The 23,750-nt window shown below is 38.0% G+C and overlaps 1 protein-coding gene across 1 annotated transcript in view; it reads left to right on the top strand.

Moving 5' to 3' along the window:
• Trank1 (tetratricopeptide repeat and ankyrin repeat containing 1) overlaps nucleotides 1-23,750 on the top strand; it is a 76,798-nt gene that overhangs the window by 1,919 nt on the left and 51,129 nt on the right. Inside the window, exons 2-5 of the mRNA XM_048348658.1 lie at nucleotides 4,066-4,164; nucleotides 7,084-7,167; nucleotides 7,815-7,953; nucleotides 10,153-10,284. Coding sequence (XP_048204615.1) covers nucleotides 7,845-7,953; nucleotides 10,153-10,284 — 241 coding nt within the window. The 5' untranslated portion in view covers nucleotides 4,066-4,164; nucleotides 7,084-7,167; nucleotides 7,815-7,844. The remainder of the gene's footprint in view (nucleotides 1-4,065; nucleotides 4,165-7,083; nucleotides 7,168-7,814; nucleotides 7,954-10,152; nucleotides 10,285-23,750) is intronic.

The raw sequence follows: 23,750 nt of genomic DNA, 5'->3' as shown, positions 1-23,750 counted from the left end.
TACACTGCTGGTTGGAGTACAAACTGGCTCAACCACTCTGGAAAGCATTATAGACTACACTTAGAGCTTTCCTATGATCCAGCAATCCCACTTCTGGGCATTAGCCCAAATAACCACAAGCAAGGCCATACTAAAGTTACTAGTACAACCATGTACATTGCAGCATTATTTACCATAGCTAAGATATGGAACCAACCCAAATGTCCCTCAGTAGATGAATGCATCAAGAAGATGTTGTATGTATGTATGTATGTGTGTACACACACACACACATGCGCGCGAGTTTTATGCCTCCATAAGAAAGAATGACGCCCCATTTGTAAGGAATTAGAAAGACCTGGAAAAAATTATACTAAGTGAAGTAAGCCAAAACCAAAGAAAAGTAGGTTGCATGTCTCCTCATTTGTAAGAGCTAGAATATATCTATGATATTCTTAACAGGGGATCTAAGCAACTCAATTGCTTAATACATAGGACCATATATGATGAAGTGACTCAACATGAACTCCAAGATATGGAAAAGAAAAAAAGAGGTTCTTATTATGTCCTGTATGTAGTTTTTTATTTTGTTAAATTTTATTTATTTTCTCTCATTTCTCATAATTTTCTGTACCTTGTGTCTTGTATATAAGATTATTCAACTAGGGGAAGGGAAAGGAAATCACAGAAACAGCAGGTAAAAGGATGAACTAATGCAACAATGAAACTCACTTGACATCAGGTTGGATATCAACCTTACAACTTGCAGGTGAGTGGAGAAGGGAGGGATAAGCGAGAGAACATGAAGGATGGAGTAGCAGTGTTCAAAAACAAAAATAATTACTATCTTGTATAACTGTAACCCACTTGCTCATCACCTGTCCAATAAAGATTAAAAAGAAAGAATAAACATAAAAAACTTATAAACCCTTTGCCAGTAATGGTACAGTCGAAAGTCCTGCCACTATTGAAGCTATTGTTAATGAATACTGTTTGATCAAATTTAAATTGCACTTAAATCAGTGTTTAGTTTATGCTCTGCCAGTAGAGACAGCATCAGTTGTAAGATAAACTTCTATTTCAAACATGTTAGAATATGAAAAAAAAATGACACATAGACGAATCACTGAAAAATGTTTTTTGACTTTTAGAAGTAGAGAAAGTGATTCAAATGCAACAGACTCAATTATTCCCATTGTTATTTGTGGGAAACAACTTCTGTGGTCTGTGGAAGGAGTCTTACAGATTTTGACAAGCCTGGAGAGGAGATTAGCAAAGTATCAGGCATAAGTTGTAGGCACAGCCATGGACCCTAGACAGGAAGTAAAAGCTCTTTAGGTAACTGCTGATGAACCACAGCTTTCTAGTCTACCTTTTTGTGCACAGTGGCCAAAGGTGACTCTTACCCCTTACCCCCAGTGTATTGACTTGGTCCATTCCCTAAATTTCCTACCCTTTTTGTCTTGCTGTATTTTTAAAAAATAATCCTGGGGCTTGAACTCAAGACCTTGTACTCTCAATTAGGCTTTTTTGCCTACAGTTACTACTTCAGCCACTTGGAGTTAAGAGTGATGGATTTGTCTGCTTAGGATGGCTTCAAAAATTTTTTTTAAATTTAGGGCTGGGAATGTGGCTTAGCGGTAGAGTGCCTGCCTAGCATGCACAAAGCCCTGGGTTCGATTGCTCAGCATCACATAAACAGAAAAAGCTGGAAGTGGCATTGTGGCTCAAGAGGTAGAGTGCTAGCCTTGAGCAAAAAGAAGCCAGGGACAGTGCTCAGGCCATGAGTCCAAGCCCCAGGACTGGCCAACATTTTTTTTTTTAGTTTAAATTTTATTGTAAAGGTGATATACAGAACGATTGTAGTTATATAAGTCAGGTAATGAGTACATTTCTTCTTGAACAGTGTTACCCTGTCTATTTTCTCCCACTTTTCCACCTCTCAACACCCTTTCCCCAAAGTTGTGAAGTTCATTTCCAACCTTGTGTCTAGTGAGTATCATTGTTGAATTGGTTTACCCTTTATCTCACCATTTCTGTGATTCCCTTTTCCTTCCCCAAATCCGATAAACTTATATACAAAGACAAAGGGTACAGAAATAAAAAACAGTGACATCAGAAAATAAACCAAAGGGGAAAAAAGAAAGAAAAAAGAAACAACTGCAAATTGTACAATAAAAACCCTCGTGTTTCCATTTCTTGGAGTTCTGAAATATAAGCATCATTTTATATGGTCATATGCACATAGCTATCGAGCCATTGTAATCCTCTACTAAGAATATCTTGGACATATTCTAATTACTACAAATGAGAAAAACCATGCAGTCTATGTTTCTTGGGGTCTGGCTTACTTCACTTAATGTAATTTTCTCCAAGTCTTTCCATTTCCTTACAAATGGGGCAATATGATTCTTTGTGATGGAAGCACAGAATTCCATTGTGTATATATACCAAACTTTCTTGATCCATTCATCCACTGGGGGCACTACTACACTGTTGGTGGGAATGTAAACTTGTCCAACCACTCTGGAAAGTAGTATGGAGGTTCCTCAAAAGACTTAACATAGAGATTCCCTGTGACCCAGCAATCTCACTCCTAGGCATTTACCCAAATAACCATAAACCAGACTGCACTAAAGCCACCAGCACAACCATGTTCATTGCAGCATTGTTTACCATAAGATATGGCTTCCAATTTTTATTATCAGATCGCAGACTCCTAAGTCTCTAGCTTTATAGGTGTGAATCAGCAGTACCTGGCTTTTATGCATCTTGTAAAAGTCAGTGCCCTTTCAGAAGCCAGGAATAACATGGGAATTCGCACAATTGCTTCTTGGTGAGTATACCCTAAGATAACCTGGATATATGCACCCTGAGGAAGTGCAGTTTTTAGGACATGTATCAGATATTTTTCTATCAAAATACTATGTTTTAGAGGGTGGCTGTGTGCCTATGGTTCATTTTCATTTTTTTATGCAATATATTTTTATACAACATATATTTGTTTTTGTTTTCATATCCACTTACATTTTGAAATTAGTAAATGTAAAAGTACCATGCTATTCTGCAACTTAACTTGTCTTCTTGGAAATTCTCATCTGAGTTTGAGAGATGTGGTTTGGAAGATTATGAGTTGCAGTATATTGATGAGGCACTAGGTTAGAAAAATACATATTACTAAAGGAGTTGGTAGGTCTGAATTCCAGTCTTGATTTTTGTTATCAGTTAACTGTGCAGTACAGTGGCTCATGCCTGTATTTCTAGCACTTAGAAAGCTCGGACAGAAGGTCATGAGCTTGAGGACTACTTGAGGTACATAGTGACCTGAAAAAGTCCTTATTCTATACCCCAAAGCCCTACCACCAACAAGAAAAATCATTCAGGTACTTACCTGAATAATGTGCCATGAGACTTGTATTTATGTAACATAACTTCGTTCTGTTAGATAGCAGTAGTATTTGTCTATTACAGAAAGTGAGAATTTTTTTTCTTAAATCTCACTTAAACTTGAATTCCTTCCTGTGTCTATGGAAATAATAGACACTGTCTTAGTGGTTTGAGAGATCAAATATACTCAAAATACTGGGTTCTACAAACAGAAAAGCCAAGTGAATACACATTATACTTCCTGATCTTTTAGATTGATTACATGGATAAACTTAGAAGATTTCCACCTCAGTTAATTATAAAGGACTGGGTACTTTGAAAATGCTTTTGTTTTGCTTTGCTGGTACGGGGACTTGAATCCAGGTCTCATGCTCTGGCCTGGCTTTTTTGCTCACAACTAGTGCTTTACCTATGCCTCCATTTCTGCTATCTTTTTGGTTAATTGGATATACTTTTTTTTTTTCAGTTTTGTCAGCTTCAAATTGCTATGATTATAGATGTGAGCCACTAATGGCTGGCAATGCCTTTCTTTTTAATATCTTCATTTACTATTTATCTATATGATTCTCTTTTATTTTGGGGGACCTCCTGTCTCCTGCTGTCTTCATTGGTGGACTTTCTGTTCAATGTTCTAGATTTCTCCACATTAAAATATCTAAACTATAGAACTTTCTTTCAGGTGACTCCATTGTTTTGCAGAATTTCTTGCCCTGCTTTGATCATATTTTCACTGCTGAATTTTCAACAGAGGTATGGCAATCTGCCATAGAAAAGTTGGCAAAGAAAGGATTATGGCATGTGAGTAAACAGAGATGCTCTCTTTTGGAAAGTTCACTCTTGATTAAATGATTTTTTTTCTGTTGGCACTGAGGGATTGTACTATATTATTTATCTTGATATAGAATAACCTTTTAACTCAGATACCATTTAAGATGTTGCTACTTGCTCTGTTGTCACCATAGCAATAAACAGTTCACATGCTAGTGGTATGGTGAGATGAGGAAAATAAACAATCTTATGCTCATCTTCATAACCCTTTTCATCTCATGTTAGCTAATGTATGTCTGGAAGACCTATCTGTTCTGCACAGAAAGGTTTCTGTGTAGTTTTAAGAGACTTTTATGAAGTCTAGCTAAATAAGATGTAGATATACTCTACCTACTATTTTGGGCTAACTTACATCCCTTTTGAGCCTCTCTTTTTCATTTGTAAATTTCAGTGTACAAATTTGTTTTCTCAGAGTTTTGTTGAGAATTTAGAAATAAGGACTAATGCACCTAATAATATTAGCTAATGTCTTATAGTGTGCTAGGCACTGAGCTAAGGAGCTTTGTAATACCTGACATATTCTAAGTGTCCAGTGAATACTGTGGTTTTTGATATTGGTGAGTTATAAGTTCTCATGAGAATGGATGGGCCAAGGATGGGAGTTTAGTTAGAATGGGCTGCTTGACTATAGATTTGGACAGTCTAGAAAGTAACCAAAGGCAAGGACAACCTGTTAAGGACTCTAGGCCAGGCAAGTTGAATGACGTTAGAATAGATAATTTTGAAATTTTTGGCAAAGTCATGAATTTTATTGGAAATGTATCTTAATGTTTGGGGCTCTGTCTATATTTATAGACAATTATATATGAAGTTTAAGGGGTTTATGGGAAACCCCTAACCAACTAATCATGGACTTCCTGATGTTTACTCCCACATTAAGAGATATTGGGAAGTCAGATAGTGAGGATAAGAAAAGGAGATTATTCTCTTATGGAATAGGGTGTCAGAAGACCCAGCCCTGTTAAAAGACATTTGGGGTCTTCTCTTTAATAAAGTAGCTAGACTATGAGATCTATAAGGATTTTTGCATTTTTTAAAGATGAAACTTTTAAATATTTGTTTATTGTTCATTTAAAAATACTTTTGTTGTCTTTAAGTAGTGGTAGAAAGAAGTTGCCATTCAACAAAGCAGTTTATGAATAGTGTGTCTTGATCATTGTCAACATTCTCACTGAATTCCCCCAACATACCCCTTCCCTTTTCTTAATTTTGTGGGATATTTATTGATTTTTTGCTATTTAACAAAGCAGTTTATAACAATACACCTTGATCTCTGTCACCAATTTAACATTTCACCCTCCCTTCCATTCACCCTTTTCCCTAATTTTTCTTAATTTTGTAGTATGTACAATTAATTCTTAATTGTATTCATCCTTCTTCACTTGTCTTCCCATCTTCTCTTGGCTCCACCCTCCTGCTTTGCATCTTCATTTAAAAAATAATTCTGAAATTCCATTATTCCTGAATGTAGGACATGTTTAATGAGGCTTTAGTCCTCCTTAGTAGCAATGCAGTTCAATTTATTAGCCAGGATCTCCTAGTAGATTATCACCTTTATAGTCCAAGGAAGGCCAGAGAATCCAGCACAACAGGCAGTCTAACATCCTGGCCTTAGTGAGACCCCAGTAATTCCTTACTACTGTAGAGCAAGGCACCTTGTAAAAGCCTGGTTCCAACAATGGGATAGCCTGAATCTTGAATGTGTCTTCTGTGATTGACTATAGGGAATGAGTCTTCTTAGAATGTACACTTAAAGTTAGATACCAAGCTAAGAGATCAAGTAGCAAGATGTGGCCTCAGTTCCTGTGGTCCTAAATCTGCTGGCAAGGGCACACACAAGGAAGGTTGGAGCTGAGACTAAACATTTAGTCATCATCACACAGGAGCCTGGATTCTTAGGCTTATTACCAAACATGGATGGTCTCATTAGGGGCCTCTTGGGATGTGCTACACGACTTAGGAAAAGTTTCTTAATGTCTGTGGGATTCAGTTTATTCAGTGTCTTTAGGTAGGGGTCATTGGTTTAAAAACTGACTATGGTAGGAGGCATGGTGATGGGAGTCTTGATTTATAGCACATAGCAGTTTCTGTAGAATAAGTACTCTTTCATCAGGACCATTTTCCAGCCAATAGTACAACATGCAGGTCTTGAAGTTGGGAAGAGATAGATACAGTTAGCTCACTAGTGAATAGGAGCTGGCTGTAACATACCACCTGATAAGGTCTAATAGATCCAAAATACTTGACATCATGGAATATAGATATGCTAAAGAATCGATTAGGAAGAGATATTTCAGCAGGATTTGAGTCTTCTGTTATCTGTGCTTCAAGAAGTTTGCAGGAGGGGCTGGGGATATAGCCTAGTGGCAAGAGTGCCTGCCTCGGATACACGAGGCCCTAGGTTCGATTCCCCAGCACCACATATACAGAAAACGGCCAGAAGCGGCGCTGTGGCTCAGTGGCAGAATGCTAGCCTTGAGCGGGAAGAAGTCAGGGACAGTGCTCAGGCCCTGAGTCCAAGGCCCAGGACTGGCAAAAAAAAAAAAAAAAAAAAAGTATGCAGGAAATTACTTTTTTAAAAAAACCTTATTGCTACTATCCTCTGCAATGCTGCTCAACATCAGCTAGTCTTGTTCTTAGCAGGCCTTGAGGACATGTGGAGTATATGTAGCCCCCAGTAAGACAAGTAAAGTGGCTAGACAGAGACACTTGATTTTCATGGATCAGGCTAACAGACTTGGTGAGTAGTTTTCAAAAATAGACAAAGTTAGAAGATACTTTGTTTTGTACTACTTTTGTTTAAAGCTTAAAATACTTTTTTTTGCTCTAGTAACTTATACAGAGAATATTAATGTTCCAACCTTCTTTTTAAAAATTCCTTCCTACCAGTCATTTTTACTATTGTCAACAAAGAAAGACCAACTGCCAAGAAATATCCATGTCCCTGACTTAACACTGAAAAGACTCTTTGAGGTAAGAAGTCTTCAACATGTGGCTTCAAATCAGACCACTTACCTGTGTTTAGCACTTCCCTTACCACTGATACATATTATAATATTATATTTCAGGTGTGTATGATGTATGTACACATACATGTGTATACATATGTACTTAGAGTTTGAACTCAAGGCATTACACTTACTTGGCTTGCTGGCTTAGCTGGATCTCCACTTGAGCTGTACCTCTAGCCCAGCTTTTGCTGGTTATTTTGAGATGGAATCTGGCCTTTAGCCACCTGGAAGTTAGGATTACAGACAAGGGGCACTGGCATCCAGCTATTTTTAATTTTTTAAATTCTTTTTGGCACTGAGAATTGAACCCAAGGTCCTATGCATATTTCAGTTTACCACTTGAGCCATAATCCCAGCCTTTTTGTTTGTTTGAATTAGAGTCTTGTTAGCCTGGTTTGGCCTTGAACTCACCATCCTCCTATCCCTGCCTCCAAAGTAGATGGGATTACAGGTATACATCACCACATATGGCAAAATACATTATTTATAGTAATCTTGGGCTTGAGACATAGGGAATAGGATTTACTGATTCCAAACTATGTAGATGAGAAACTTAATTTCATATTAATGTAGCAGCTTCCATGATTTTTCCTGTATTGATTTTTTCAGAAATATATATTCATTGGGATTTATGAAAAAATGGAACAGGTGCCCAGATTGGTCCAGTGGCTGATCTCCATTGGTGCAAGTGTTGAGACCATAGGACCATACCCTCTCCATGCCCTCATGAGACTCTGCATTCGAGCAGGTAAATGCTGTCCTGTCAAACACTTGCCTCTCTCTTCTTTTCCAGCTCAGATGGAGCCCAAGGACCTTGCTGAGCTCAAGTGAATGCAAAATTTAGCTGCTTAGATGTAGACTATTCAAATGATTTGAGTTTTTAAATGAAAGAAAGAGAGAAACATCACTTTTATGTCTTCTGGGACCTAGTAGCCACACAAGAGGTCAGAATGAAAGGATTTTGTTTTCTTAAACACAGACTCGTGTCTACGAGTGAGCAACAGCTGGGCGCTGATGGCTCACACCTGTTATCCTTGCTTCTCAGGAGGCTGAGATCTGAGGATCCTGGATCAAAGCCAGCCCGAGTAGGAAAGTCTCCATGAGACTCATCGCCAATTAACCACCAAAAAGCTGAAAGTGGAGCTGTGGCTCAAGTGGTAGAGTGCTAGCCTTGAGCACAAAAGCTCAGGGACAGCACGTATGGCCCTGAGTTCAAGTCCCAGGACTGGCATGCATGTATGTGTGTGCATACGCACGCACGCACACGCACAGGAGTGAGCAGCAGAGTGAAATCCTTGGACTCAAAGCGAGTGTTTGGGAATGAGAACTGTTGCTGGCATCACCTCCAAGAGATCTGTGGTCTCTCTACTAGCAAAAACAGATTATGTGATTTCCTATCCTCCATATTTCTTTCTTTCTAGCCCAGAGGATGCTATATTATTGGACTGTAGCTGGGGATTTCTAAGGGAAGCAAGGACTATTGCTGATGGAATTGTTGTGGCTCTTTTAGAATACAACTATTTTCATGAGACTGTTCTTTTTTTAAAGATTCACAAGATGGTTATAATATTTAATTAAAAATATTTTTATTCTGTCATTTCACTCATACACACACAATAAGGTTATAGTATTTAATTTTAAAAATATTTTTATTTTGTCATTATGTGCGTGTCCACGCACACACACACACACACACACACACCCCACACTGACAGGAATACACACACACACACACACACACACACACACACACACACACACACACACTGACAGGGAGCATCACTGGTGAAATCTAGTTATAACATTTTAGAGCCAAAAGGGACCAAGAGAGTTTGTCTACTTGGCCTTTTAGGTTGTGCTATTTTCCTAGAAGGGGTGTGGGGTGACCATCGCTTTAGGCTTTAGACACTCATTTTTGTTTTAGCCATACTTTCCCTGCCATTTCCATTTTATATATTGGGGCATCCATAAGAGAGTTTATTCTTATACAGGGATTGGTGGACAGAACATTTACAAGTATAGTATGATTGAAAGTAGTATAATCCAACTGTCCCATTTTCAGATTAGGAGACTGCAACCCAGAGAAGTGTGCCTCTGGTCATGAATGTCATGACTCTTGTGTCTGCTCTTTAAGTTAGCCCCTGCAGTTACCGGCTGTCTTGATAAGATCAAGTCTTCAAGTTTATCCCTGATTGGCTTCTCAAAGGACAACTCTGACATGGTGACATTTGGTGTTCATAGAATTGGCTGAGGTGTGTAGCTTTCCTAGATTTCAGGAGCTACAAGGAAGATGTCTAAGAAAAGAATTAAAAATATATGTAGTAATGCAGTAATGAATCATGCTGGCTTGATGACTCAAGTGGAGGTTGCTGGTGACTCTCTTACACCAGTGCTTTGTCCCTGCCTGCTGTCAGCATTGGCTGCTAACGATGATTATTTACCCCTTTAGGCAGAGAATTATTTTTGGCCAGTGTACATCATTTCTTCTTCAACTTTGTTTTCTTCCCTTGGAGTTCTGTAACTTTGGACTGACTGACCAGGGGATACAAAAAGCCAGTCCGATGCCTCAAAGTGTGTCAGTGCTGTAGTTCAGGTCATGCTCCAGAGCTTTTCACGGCCATCAGGCTAGAGCTAATTTCAGCTGTGACTACTTCCTTGCTTAGCTCCTTACCCACTCTGTCCTGTTTCTCATTCTTTTTCTTTTGAGTCTAAGTCACATGTTAAGAATCCTTGTCCTAGGATTCCAGCACCTTGACCTAAGGGATAATTTTTTTCATCATTCTGGTTTACAAATGCCTGTCCTTTCCCCTCCCCATACTTGTTTGTGGTGAGTAGGAATGTGTGTTGGGTTCCCCATTTGGTTACATTAGCATGGTACATATTGATTTATTTGCTGATTTTGTGTATGCAGAAAATTATATTTATAAATTACTTTATTTCACTTCAGGTGAAAACCAACTTTTTAGATGGCTAATGAACAACAGGCCTGAGTGGAAAGGTTGCATCAACCAGAAGGATGAAGCTGGGTGCACTGTCCTGCATGTTGCTGCTGCCCACTCCCCAGGATATTCCATCAAGCGTAAGTAACAACATCATACCAGAGGGTGTGTTGTGTGCCAGGTGATCAGGCATCCACACCGTCCTCTGAGTTTTATTTATCCTACCCTTTGTCAGGCTTAAAGGTCTGAATTTTCCCTTGTACTCTTTTGGCTTTAAATGGCTTTTTGTCACAGTGAATGATTCAATGACCTAGGCTTTGGCTGCATTTTTTCACTTCCTCAGTTACAGAGTGCCTTTATTTTGTGCCAAATCTGTAGTAGCTGCTCAAGATAAATTGTGAGCCAGACAATTAACATAGTTTGGCCCTTCATGGCATTTAAAACTTAACATAGGAATTACATGTCGCTGTACTCCCAGGGGCCAACCAAGCCAATGGAAGGGATTGGCACATGTGAGGAAAAATTATTATGAGATAGACAGCCTTGCTAGACCGCAAATCAGGAAAACTCTGCTGCCAAGAAATTCTTTTCCCTTACATCATCAGATCCATTTGTGTGTGTTTTCTGTTTTGAATAGAGGAAAAAAAACCTTTTGTTTTCCATTATGGTAAATGAGTTGGTGGGAGAGAGGTGACAGAATGGCAACCTTAAACCTGGTGCTGCTGCAGCGTGGAGCTATCTTGCAAAGAAGGATGTGTATGATCTTCTGACAAAAAACATTTTGAAATCCGAATTAAAAAAAACCTGAAATAAGGATTTTCAAATGTTAGACCAGAATAAAATGTGCCTGTGGACTAGACATGGCCTATAGCTTGCCTCCTTTCGGGGGGGTCCTTTGGTTTGGTAAGGCCTTCTAGGAAATTGCATCTTTTCTATTTCAGCAGGTCTCAAGAAGAGCCCAGTAAGGCTTGCTTTAATGTCATTCCCCATTGGTGCTGGGCTTGAATTTAGAGCCAAACATTCTTGCTTGACTTTCTCCCTTAGGGCTGCTGCTGTACCACAGGAGGAGATATGCCTCCAGTGTCAGATTTTTTTTGAGTTGTAGTTGAGGCTCATGGATTTATTTGTATGAGCTGGCTTCAAACTAGTCTCAAATCTCATCCTCCTGAGTAGCCAAGATCATGGGTATGAGCCACCAATGCCCCTTCCTTCCTTCCTTCCTTCCTTCCTTCCTTCCTTCCTTCCTTCCTTCCTTCCTTCCTTCCTTCCTTCCTTCCTCCCTCCCTCCCTCCCTCCCTCCCTCCCTCCCTCCCTCCCTCCCTCCCTCCCTCCCTCTCTTCCACTCTCCCTCCCTCCTTCCTTTTCTCACCACCAGCACTCAATTTGTTTTAGTATCTCTTACAGGCAATAATGTCCTAGTAAATGTTTAACAACTGGCACACCCAAAGAGAGTCTTAAGTTATAATGTTTATTGAGTTTCATGGTATAAATGCCCCCTCAGTGGTTGATTTTATGCTACCAATATGACATTACTGGCCACAGAATTGGGAAGAAACAGCACAGGCACTATTATATTAATTATATTTTCAGTATACAGATACATGTTAAGGTAAATGTAAAGAAACTTCATTATAGATGATAGCAAATGAATAGAATGATTTGAGAGCAATAAGTTTTGTTTTTAATATATTTGTCATAAACGTTATTAATCAGCTTGAATCATTTTATCATTAGCAACTGTAAATCCGTATGTGCCAGCTAGAGTTTTCTTTTGTTGACTTGATCTCTGTATCATTATATAGTGACCTATTTTATCTTTTTTATACTTTCGAATCAAAGCCTCCTCACTTTTGATCTCCATTTATATAATGTATGTCTTTTTTCATCCATTCACTTTCAATTTTTGTGTGTCTTTACTGATGATATGAGTTTCTTGTAGGCAGCATATTATTAGATCGAAGTTCTTAAAAAATTCATTCAGCCAGGCCAGGTGCTGGTGGCTCACACCTGTAATCTAATCCTAGCTACTCATGTGGCTGAGATCTGAGGATCTTGGTTTGAAGCCAGCTTGGACAGGAAAGCCCATGGGATGCCTATCTCCAACCAACTACCAAAAGCCAGAAGTGCAGATGTGACTCAAGTGGTAGAGTGATAGCTTTCAGCAAAATATATTTCAGGGACAGCACCAGGCCCCGAGTTTAAGCTCCAGGCTCGGTACTTGTGCACACATACACAGACACCATTCAGTCAATCTAAATCTTCTAACTAGGTAAGTTAGTGATTTTAAATTTGAGGCATATAAGATAAGTAAAAATGTTCCTTTCATTTTTTCCCTAAAATATTATTATTTATACTTGTGTTTTTCATATCAATAGAGATTGAATATCTTCTTTTTCTCTTGTGTTTCTTGTTTTTGTGTTCTGCTGAGTTTTGTATTACTGTATGTATTCATGATGGTTATTACTAGCTCCCTGCTTTTAGTATAGGACTCACTCTAGCATTTCCCTTTTACTCTTTTCTTCTTTCTCTCTTTCTTTCTCTCCCCTCCCTCCCTCCCTTCCTTCATTCACTTCTTCCCTTCCCTTCCCCTCTCCTTCCCTCCCCTCTCCTTTCCTTTCATTTTCTTCTATTCCTTTTTTTCCTGTCCCCCTCCCTTCTTGTCTCCCTCCCTCCCTCCCTCCCTTCCTTTTCTCTTCTTTTGTCCCTCCCTCCCTCCCTCCATCCCTCCCTCCCTTTCCTTGTTTCTTGTTTTATTACTGGGATTTGAACTCAAGTCCTTGCACTTGCAAGGCAGGTGTTCTTCATCTACATCCCCCAGTCCTTTATGGTCTCCTTATTTTTCAAATAGGGTTTTGCTCCCTGGCTAGCCTGGATCGTGACCACCCTAGTTATACCTCCTAGATAGCTAGGGTGGTAGGTCACATGCCATTGTTTGAGATGGAGGGAAGGCTGTCTTGTGAATTTTTTGCACAGACTGTCCATCCTACAGATCTCTACTTACTGAGTAGCTAAGATTACAGGCATAGCCATCCTACTCTATGCTTAAGCATTTATTGTAGGACCCATCTGATGGTGCTACATTTCCTCAGTTATTGCTTATCTTTGAAAGTTTTTATTCCTTCTTCATTTATGACAGATAGCTTTGCTGGATGTAGTTTTCTTGGTTGAAATTTTCTTTCAGTATTTCAAACATATTATCCCATTCTGTTCTAACTGTAATATTTTCGTAGCGACATTTGCTATTTATCCAATGGCAATTACCTTATAAGTGACGATGCTTTTGTAGTTTTTAGAAATCTTACTTTGTATATTAGTTTTGACAGTTTGACTACTTTATGCCTTTGAGATCTGACTTTTTTCAGATCCATTTGATTTGCCTGCACCTGGATGCACATATTGTTGAAGGTGAAAGTCTTTTCCTTTCCTTTCTTTTCAAACACCACTATATTATGGTTGCTTGCGTATTGGTGTTAGTGCAATTGTAGACTAGTTCTTATAAGCACTAAAGCCTTTTCACCTTTCTGAAATGGACAGAATACATATGAAGGTCCAGTCTTCATATAGATTTAAGTATAGGCTGCCTTCATGACTTCTGCTAAAGTTAGACCTGGAAACTCATATGGTTTTCTTTCTCCCCTGTCTTTCTCCTTTATCTTCTTTTTTTTTTTTTTTTTTGCCAGTCCTGGGCCTTGGACTCAGGGCCTGAGCACTGTCCCTGGCTTCTTCCCGCTCAAGGCTAGCACTCTGCCACTTGAGCCACAGCGCCGCTTCTGGCCGTTTTCTGTATATGTGGTGCTGGGGAATCGAACCTAGGGCCTCGTGTATCCGAGGCAGGCACTCTTGCCACTAGGCCATATCCCCAGCCCCACTCCTTTATCTTCTTATCTTCTTCCATGTTCAGGTTTTCATTAGAAAAACATATTCAATTTTTTATTTTGAAACAAATTTAGACTTACATAAGGTTGGCAGAAATAATTTTCTTTACTCTTCACCTAGCTTCTTAAAATGATAATATATTCTACAATCAAAGCTGAATTTCAAAATTGAAAGAATGACATTTTTGGGCACTGGTGGCTCACATCTGTACTTCTAGCTACTCAGGAGGTTGAGACTGGAGGTTTGTATTTTGAAGGCAGCCCAGGCAGAAAAAGCCCAGAAGGCTCTATCCCCAATTAACCAGCAAAAAGCTAGGCTGGAGGTATGGTTCAAGTGTTAGAGTACCAATTGTGAGCAAGCAAGCTGAGAGAGCTTGAGTTCAATCCCTTGAAGCAGAAAAAAAGAGAAACATTGACATAGTACTAATATAACCAATATATACTCCTCATGCAAATTCCACTGGTTGTTCAGATGGCTCCAACTTTAGTACCTGTGTTTCTTCAACAAACCTTCATTCATGTTTGAGCATTTTTTAATTTTCAGGAACCGTAAGATATTTCAGCTTTGTCTTGAGTATCTATTCCATCCCAGGAAGCAGCCACTTCTCTAAGAATTTCTGTTTTGTATTACTGGAGGTGGTACAAAAAGCAATATCTAGTAATAGGTGGGATATTGTTAAGTGACATGCTGTTATTTATAGGGCTTCTCAGCATATAGAGCTAGAACATACACATTTATAAAATAACCCATAACATCTACATCTGTATTACTCTGTATATATCTGTATTAAAATGAGTTCATATGATTCTTCTGATTCCAGTTCAATTCCGTGGTGATTTTGCCTTTTTTTTTTTGCCAGTCTTGGGGCTTGAACTCAGGCCTGAGCACTGTCCCTGGCTTCTTTTTGCTCAAGGCTAGCACTCTGCCACTTGAGCAACTTCTGGCCTTTTCTATATATGTGGTGCTGAGGAATTGAACCCAGGGCTTCATGTATACAAGTCAAGCACTCTTGACACTAGGCCATATTCCCAGCCCTGATTTAGCCTTTTAAAAATTGGAACTATAAAATAAACTCTGTAATTTCAGGGTTGTAAAAATAAATAAAAGTTATAACATCTCTTATCTACAAATATTTATTTATTTGTTTGGTTCTATGAGTTTCAAACTTGTTAATTTACACTGCTGGAAGAAACATATTACTGACTAGGTTTATGTTCATTTTTACACTCATTTTTTTAATCTTCAGCTTTGGAGTATCCAAGAAAAATACTCTTTTCTTTCTCATCTCCATTACTATGGTTATATTATGCTAAAGCTATTTAAAAAATTTTTGTATTACATTTTTTGGTTATCTCCATATCCTGATTGATCTTTTATGTTGTTGCTTATGCTCTGAGCATTTGAAATATTACTGGAAGTTCTAGGAATCTGACTTTATAAAACAATACATTAGAGAAGCATGACTTCTTCCTCATCGCTGTTCCACTTGCCTAGTTCCTACTTCTCTGTCCTTCTACCCCTTTTCTATCTACTCCTGTATAAAAATAAATGTTTTTAACTTTATGCTTTTCCCTTTTGAATTTCTTTTGTTGCAATAAACGTGTGTATTTTATTTCATCTTTTTTATACAGAGTCATTTTGTATAGATGCTCGGTACTTGGCTTTTTCTCATTAACAATATATGATGAAATCACTTCATATGAATTCATAGGTATAAATATACATGCAGTTTTATTTGGTATTATCAAGTTTTCATGTTAGAAAACTGCAACAATTTCATTATAACCAACAGTGTATGAGGTTGCTGTTCCCACATTCTCAACAACAGTTTCTTGTATTTATTTTTCCCCTAGTCTGGTAGATGAGAATTGTTTTTTCAATATTTCTTTGAATTTATGTTTTTATAATTAAATATGAGTTGAACTTTTTATTCTTTTGATATCCATTATATATTTATCCTTAATTCTCAACTTTAATAATTATTTGTTCATTATATCTTTGTGGCATGCATTATGAACATTTTCCAATGTGTCAGTTTTCCTCTAACTTTTTCCTATTTTTGTCCTGTATTTTTCTTTTTAAATAGATTTGTTAGTCTATTATTTTGTTACCCTTAAATTTGGAGTTAGAATTAGAAAGTTTGTCCCTGAAGCAAAATTAAAGAGATTCATGCCAGGCATTTGGTTTCTCATATCTGTAATCCTAGCTACTCAAGAGGCTGAGATCTGAGGATCATGGTTCAAAGCCAGCCCAGGCAGGTTAGTCTGTGAGACTCTTATTCCAATTAACCACCAAAAATCTGGAAGTGGAGCTATGGCTCATGTGGCAGAGTGCTTGTTTTGAGCAAAAGCCCAGGGACAGCATCCAAGCCCTGAGTTTAAGCTCCAGGACTGGCACATACACACAGAATAGATTCATGAATACCTACTTCTAGTATCTCTGTGTCTTTATTTTTATACTTAAGTTGCTGGACCTTTGGAATTTAATAAGAATCAAACTTTGTCTTTATCTAAATGGCTATTTGGTTCTGCTTCATTAATTTAATGGCCTGTATTGACTTCAGTGATTTCACATGCCACTAATTCTGGACTTTCTGTTCTCTTCTGCTCATCTTGTACCTGTTCATACATTGTAGACTTCTCCAAATCGCCTTTTCTATCTAGTTAAAAAATTTAAGGTACATCTTATTCCCAGTAGAATGACTAAAACAAAACCAGCAGTAACAAATGTTGTCAAGTATGTGAAAAATTAGAAAGTTCATTTGCTGGTGGATAAAAAAAATGGTGTTTTCCACACTAAAGCTACCAGCACAACAAGGTTCATTGCAGCATAATTTGTCATAGCTAAAATATGGAACCAACCCAGATGCTCCTCAGTAGATGAATGGATCAGGAAAATGTGGTACATATACACAATGGAATTTTATGTCTCTATCAGAAAGAATGACATTGCCCCATTCTCAAGGAAATGGAAAGACTTTGAAAAAATTATACTAAGTGAAGTGAGCCAGACCCAAAGAAACATGGACTCTATGGTCTCCCTCATAGGGAATAATTATCACAGGTTTAGGCTAGTCACAGTAGAGGATCACAAGAGCCGAACAGCTATGCCCCTATGAACACATACAATGATGCTAAGTGAAATGTCCTCCATGTTATGGAAACGACTGTTATATCACTGTTTTAATCACTTTCAACATGCCATGTGAAACAGTAGTTTCTATTGTTGATGATCTTCTTGTATCCCCTTCCTGTGGTTGTACCTGCACTATCACTGTATCTCATCTGAGTGCACTGGATACTGTATATACTGGTATTAGAAAGAGAATAACAAAATCGAGAGACAAAGGATTAAAAGACAAAAGACTCCAAAAGCAATACTTGCAAGACCTTTGGTGTAAACCAACTGAACAACTCATGAGGGGAGAAGGAAAGGGGGAGGTGGAGGGGGGAATGAGGGAGGGGGTAACAAACAGTACAAGAAATGTACCCAATGCCTAACGTATGAAACTGTAACCTCTCTGTACATCACTTTGACAATAAATAAGGAAAAAAATTTAAAAAAAAGAAGAAAAATGGTGTTTTGGAGCTGTATCAGTGACTGAAAAAGTTAAAGTTATCATAAGACCTAGTAATATACTCTTGGATATATAGTTAAGATATAAGTTAATATAAGATATAGTTAAGATATATATAAGTTAAAATGTAAGAATATACCCAAACAAAAACTTACACATTATTTTAATAGCACTACTATTTATAATAGCACCAAAGTAGAGACAACTTAAGTCTCTACAAACTTACAAGTGGAGACAAAATGTACTATATCTATATAATATTCAGTCATAAAGGGATTACCAACCCTTATCTCGATTATAGGGTAGATGTAGGTAATATATTACATGATTTAATTTATGTTCAATGTTTAGAATAACAAAATTCTTAGATACAGAAAGTAGATTACTGGTACTGGTTTCCAGAGATTGGGGACTGGAAATAGAAGAGTACCCACTAATATGTATGAGGTTTCTTTTGGGGATAAAAATGTTATAGAATTAGATAGTAGTGGTAGTGAACAACATTCTATTAATATACTACATCCCATTGGGAAATTTGGTTTGAAGGCAGCTTAGGCAGACAAATCTTCAAGAATATCTTAACCAGAAGTAGAGCTGTGGCTCAAAGTGGTAGAGCCCTAGCCTTGAGCAAAAGATCTCAGGGACAGCGCCCAGGACTTGAGTTCAAGCCCCCAAACAAGCAACAACAACAACCAAAAAAAAAAAATGTGTTTGGGCTGGGAGTATGGCCTAGTGGCAAGAGTGCTTGCCTCCTACACATGAAGCTCTCAGTTCGATTCCCCAGCACCACATATATGGAAAACGGCCAGAGGGGGCGCTGTGGCTCAAGTGGCAGAGTGCTAGCCTTGAGCAAGAAGAGGCCAGGGACAGTGCTTAGGCCCTGAGTCCAAGGCCCAGGACTGGCCAAAAAAAAAAAAAAAAAGAAGAAAAAAAAAGAATATCTTAACCAACAAAAACCTTCACTTCTGGTGAAAGTGTGGCTCCATGACTAGAAATAGCTGAGCAAGTGCACAAAGCCCAGAGCCCCAACTAACACACACACACACACACACACACACACACACACACACACACACGATCCTTTTCTATAGTGTTAGCCACCAAACTTAATGAGTCTTCTGCATGTATGTGTGTATGTATGTATATGTAAGTTGGGGCTTGAGCTCTGGGCCTCAGTGTTGTCCCTGAGCTCTTCAGCTCAAGACTAGTGCTCTACCACTTGAGCCACAGCGCCACTTCCGTTTTTCTGGTGGTTAATTGGAGATAAGAGTCTTATGGACTTTCCTGTCCAGGCTGGCTTTGAACCTCAATCCTCAGATCTCAGCCTCATGAGTAGCTAGGATTACAGGTGTGAGCCACTGGCACCCAGCCCTCGAGTGTATATTATGTATATTTATAATATTCATACCACTTTTCCCTTTTATTTATTTATTTTTATTTTTATTTTTTATTTTTTGCCAGTCCTGGGCCTTAGACTCAGACTCAGGGCCTGAGCACTGTCCCTGGCTTCTTTTTGCTGAAGGCTAAGCACTCTGTCACTTGAGCCACAGTGCCACTTCTGGCCGTTTTCTACATATGTGGTGCTGGGGAATTGAACCCAGGGCTTCATGCATAGGATGCAAGCACTCTTGCCACTAGGCCATATTCCCAACCCCCCCCCCCCACTTTTCCCTTTTAAATATAAATTCAGGCACACGGAATATATACTGACCATCTTTCTCTGATAGTGCGGTCATAGCTGTTTCATGATATCATTATGGTATTCTCTATGTGGTATTCTCTATTCTCCATATGCTACTAATGAGTGTTTAAATATTTTTTATACTCAGACACCACTTGTATATATGCTTTTCTAAATTTGTGCATGTGTAGGACAATTTCCTAGTTGAGACTATCACTAGTTTAGTCCTTTGGAAAGAGATAAATTGTATTTAAATTTAAAATAGAATATAAGGTTAAAAGGTACCAGTGGCATATGTGGAGAAACTCTATCCTTCAATAACTTGGGAACAAATGTTACTAAAATCTTTTAAAAAATTACTTATATATTGTCAAAGTGATGTACAGAGGGGTTACAGTTTCATATGTTAGGCCATGGGTACATTTCTTGTACTATTTGTTACCTCCTCCCTAATTCCCCCCTCCTCCTCCTCTCCTCCCCCTTCCCCTCTCCCTACATGAGTTGTTCAGTTGGTTTACACCAAATGGTTTTGCAAGTATTGCTTTGGGAGTTGTTTGTCTTGTTTATCCTTTGTCTCTCAATTTTGTTATTCTCTTTCACTTCCCTAGTTCTAATACCAGTATATACAGTATCTAGGGTACTCAGGTGAGATACAGTGATAGCGCGGGGACAACCACAGGAAGGGGATACAAGAGGATCATCAACAAAAGAAGCTATGGTTTCACATGGCATGTTGAAAGTAATTACAACAGTGATATAACACTCATTTCCATAACATGGTCTGTGTTTATAAGGGCATAGCTGTTGGGCTATTATGATCCTCTGCTGTGACTAGCCTAAACCTGTGCTGATTATTTCCTATAAGGGAAACCATAGAGTCCATGTTTCTTTGGGTCTGGCTCACTTCATGTAGTATAATTTTTTCCAAATTCTTCCATTTCCTTATGAATGGGGCGATGTCATTCTTTCTGATAGAGGCATAAAATTCCATTGTGTATATGTACCAGATTTTCCTGATCCATTCATCTACTGAAGGGCATCTGGGTTGGTTCCATATTTTAGCAATGATAAATTGTGCTGCGATGAACATTGTTGGGCTTGTGGCTTGTGTTCTTGTTTGTAGTCTTTTGGGTATCTAGGAATAACCTTAACCAAAGAAGTGAAAGACCTATATGATGAGAACTTTAAAAACATGAAAAACGAAATTAAGGCAGAATTAAGGAAATGGAAAAACCTCCCATGCTCCTGGATTGGGAGGATTAATATTGTGAAAATGGTAATATTTCCAAAGGCTATTTACAAATTCAATGCAATACCCATTAATATCCCAACACCATTTTTTTTTTTTTTTTTTTTTGGCCAGTCCTGGGCCTTGGACTCAGGGCCTGAGCACTGTCCCTGGCTTCTTCCCGCTCAAGGCTAGCACTCTGCCACTTGAGCCACAGCGCCGCTTCTGGCCGTTTTCTGTATATGTGGTGCTGGGGAATCGAACCTAGGGCCTCGTGTATCCGAGGCAGGCATTCTTGCCACTAGGCTATATCCCCAGCCCCCAACACCATTTTTTAATGAAATAGAGGAAGCAATCCAGAAATTCATATGGAACAATAAAAGACTCCGAGTAGCAAAAACAACCCTAAGCAGAAAGAACAGTGCTGGAGGATTTACAATACCAAAGTTCAAGCTGTATTACAAAGCTATAGTAATAAAAACAGCGTGGTATTGGCACAGGAACAGGCCTGAAGACCAATGGGACAGAACTGAAGACCCAGAAATGAACCCACAGAACTATGCCTACTTAATCTTTGATAAAGGAGCTAAAAAATAGGACGGAAGAAAGATAGCTTCTTTAACAAATGGTGCTGGCAAAACCGGTTCAACACCTGCAACAAACTAAAACTAGATCCTTATATATCACCCTGCACCAAAATCAATTCCAAATGGATCAGAGACCTCAAAATAAAAACAGATATCCTGAAAACACTACAAGAAAGAGTAGGAGAAACATTTGGGCTCCTTGGCACAGGACGAAACTTCCTTAATAAAGTTCCAGAATTGCAACAAATCAAAGAAAGGTTGGACAAATGGGACTGCATCAAACTGCAGAGCTTCTTCAGGGCAAAGGACATAGCTTGCAAGATAAACAGAAAGCCCACAGATTGGGAAAAGATCTTTACCGGCCATACAACAGACAAAGGCCTCATATCTAAAATATATGCAGAACTGAAAACATTAAATTCCTCCAAAATAAAACCCCAAAGAACCAACAGCCCCCTCAACAAGTGGGCTAAAGACTTAAAAAGAGACTTCTCTGATGAAGAAATGAGAATGGCCAAGAGACATATGAAAAAGTGCTCTACATCACTGGCCATAAAAGAAGTGTAAATCAAAACAACATTGAGATTCCACCTCACCTCAGTAAGAATGTCCATTATCAGGAAAACTAACAATAACAAATGCTGGAGGGGATGTGGCCAAAAGGGAACTCTACTTCATTGTTGGTGGGAATGTAAACTGGTTCAGCCACTCTGGCAAGAGGTATGGAGATTCCTCAGAAGGCTAAATATTGAGCTCCCCTGTGACGTGGCAGCCCCACTTTTGGGCATCTACCCAAAAGACTATGAACAAGTTACTAAAATTTCATGTTTTCTTCAAGTATTTTATGATATACAAATGAAAACATGTAAATTTAAAATTCCAGCGCAATTGGTCTATATTTGGACTTTCAAAACTATTGAACTAAAGAAAAGTTGCTCTAACAGTGAATGATATTATCTCCAAATTAAGCATTGAGTTTTTTTTTTCTTTGTATGTTAAAAGTCAAGAACTTTTCAGAGTCTTTTATCTGGCCTGAATTTCAAATGTGTGATTTGATGTTGCAGCATCATTAGGGCATTAGTTCTATCTTCAGTTCTATTGATGTTTTGATGGCTATTACTAGTTAGAGCATTTAATGGAAATACTCTTGGTTCTGAAGCAGAATGAGTTTAGAGGCCTAGGAAGACAACATCTCAAGGAATTGATTGTGAGTCAAGAGCAAACCCAAGCCTAAAAATTAGGCCATCTCCTAGAACTGAAGAAGTGAGAATTTATAGGGACTTGTTGGAAGTCACAAACTCAACCTGGTTTAGAAAAGAAAGAGAGCAATTTAACTTGCTCATATGAATGAAGACTTCTGAGTTTGATTCGATGATATCTTCAAGTATATTTTTATCTTGAATCTGTTTTTTAAAAATTAATTTTGTTCCTAGTCAGGTGCTCTTTAAGTTTAGGCATTAGAAATTCAGACTTAAATTTTCTGCCGCATTTTGCTTTCAGCCAGATATACCTTCTCCTTATATTTCACTAAAAGTTTTAACAGTGTGTCTAAATAATAAAGGATAGAATGATTTGATTGTGGCTAAGTTTTGGTCAAGTGTTAGTCTTTGAACAGAGCTAGCAGGATAGGATGATTTGATTGGCTAGGTGATGGTGAGGCCTTTGCTTCTTCTTCTTTTTTTTTTTTAAGTACAAAGCTTTATTTTTCAGTAAAATGTTGTAAATGACATTGTAGAGATCAAGACTCTGGAATTATAAACATTATTTCTAGATAGCTCAGACTGACATAATATATACTATATATACAAAACAAAATGAGTTATCTGTGAGGAAATAAAATGGAGCAGATAAGTTTACTGGTGTGAAAAATTATAATAATTTAGTGTAATATTTATTAAAATCATGTTCCTGGTACATTTTGTATAAAGTTATTTTTTAAATAAGAAATTGGTTTCTATTTGTAGAAGAAAACTTAAGAATTCACACACATATATAAACATAAACAAGAAGCCATTAAGAGATTACCTAATTAGTAGAGTTAGCAAGATTATAAGATACAAGGCTAATAAAATGCATTTTATATACTAATAAACATATAAAAATCAAAATTAGGATCACAGTGTTGAAAAATTTGAGACAAAAATAAATAAATAAATAGAAATAATACAGTACAAAGGACTAAAAGACTCCCCATAATAAAATATTAATTCTGTTTCAAGCATGAGGTTAATTTACATCCTACCAAATTTCCAGCTATTTTATTAACGGACATAGGCAGTCTTATTTTAAGATGTAGATAGGAAACAGGCCTTTGCTTCTTGAGGTGTATACTTTAATTATATTTGTAGAGTTTCATCACCTACATTAATATTTGATTGAATAACTGAGAGGTATTTATATAACATGAATCAGGAGTGTTGGATGCTTAGAATCCTGCCTATCACAGTAAGATTCTTTGTTTTGGGGGGGGATATATTTATTATCTTCAAGTAGTTGTAGGAAGGAATTACCATGCAGCAAAGCAATTTGTTAGTACAGAGCATCTTGATCACTGTCACCCCTTTCAACATTTTCACCCATCCCTCCCAACCTACCCCCTTCCTTACTTAATTTTAGGTTATATTGTGGAATTTTTTTGTCTTTTAACAAAGGCACGT

Source organism: Perognathus longimembris, chromosome 6 (assembly GCF_023159225.1).
Source record: "Perognathus longimembris pacificus isolate PPM17 chromosome 6, ASM2315922v1, whole genome shotgun sequence".
Taxonomy (NCBI): domain Eukaryota; kingdom Metazoa; phylum Chordata; class Mammalia; order Rodentia; family Heteromyidae; genus Perognathus; species Perognathus longimembris.
Note: the sequence above shows the minus strand (reverse complement) of the source record. Positions and strands in the feature narration are given on the sequence as shown.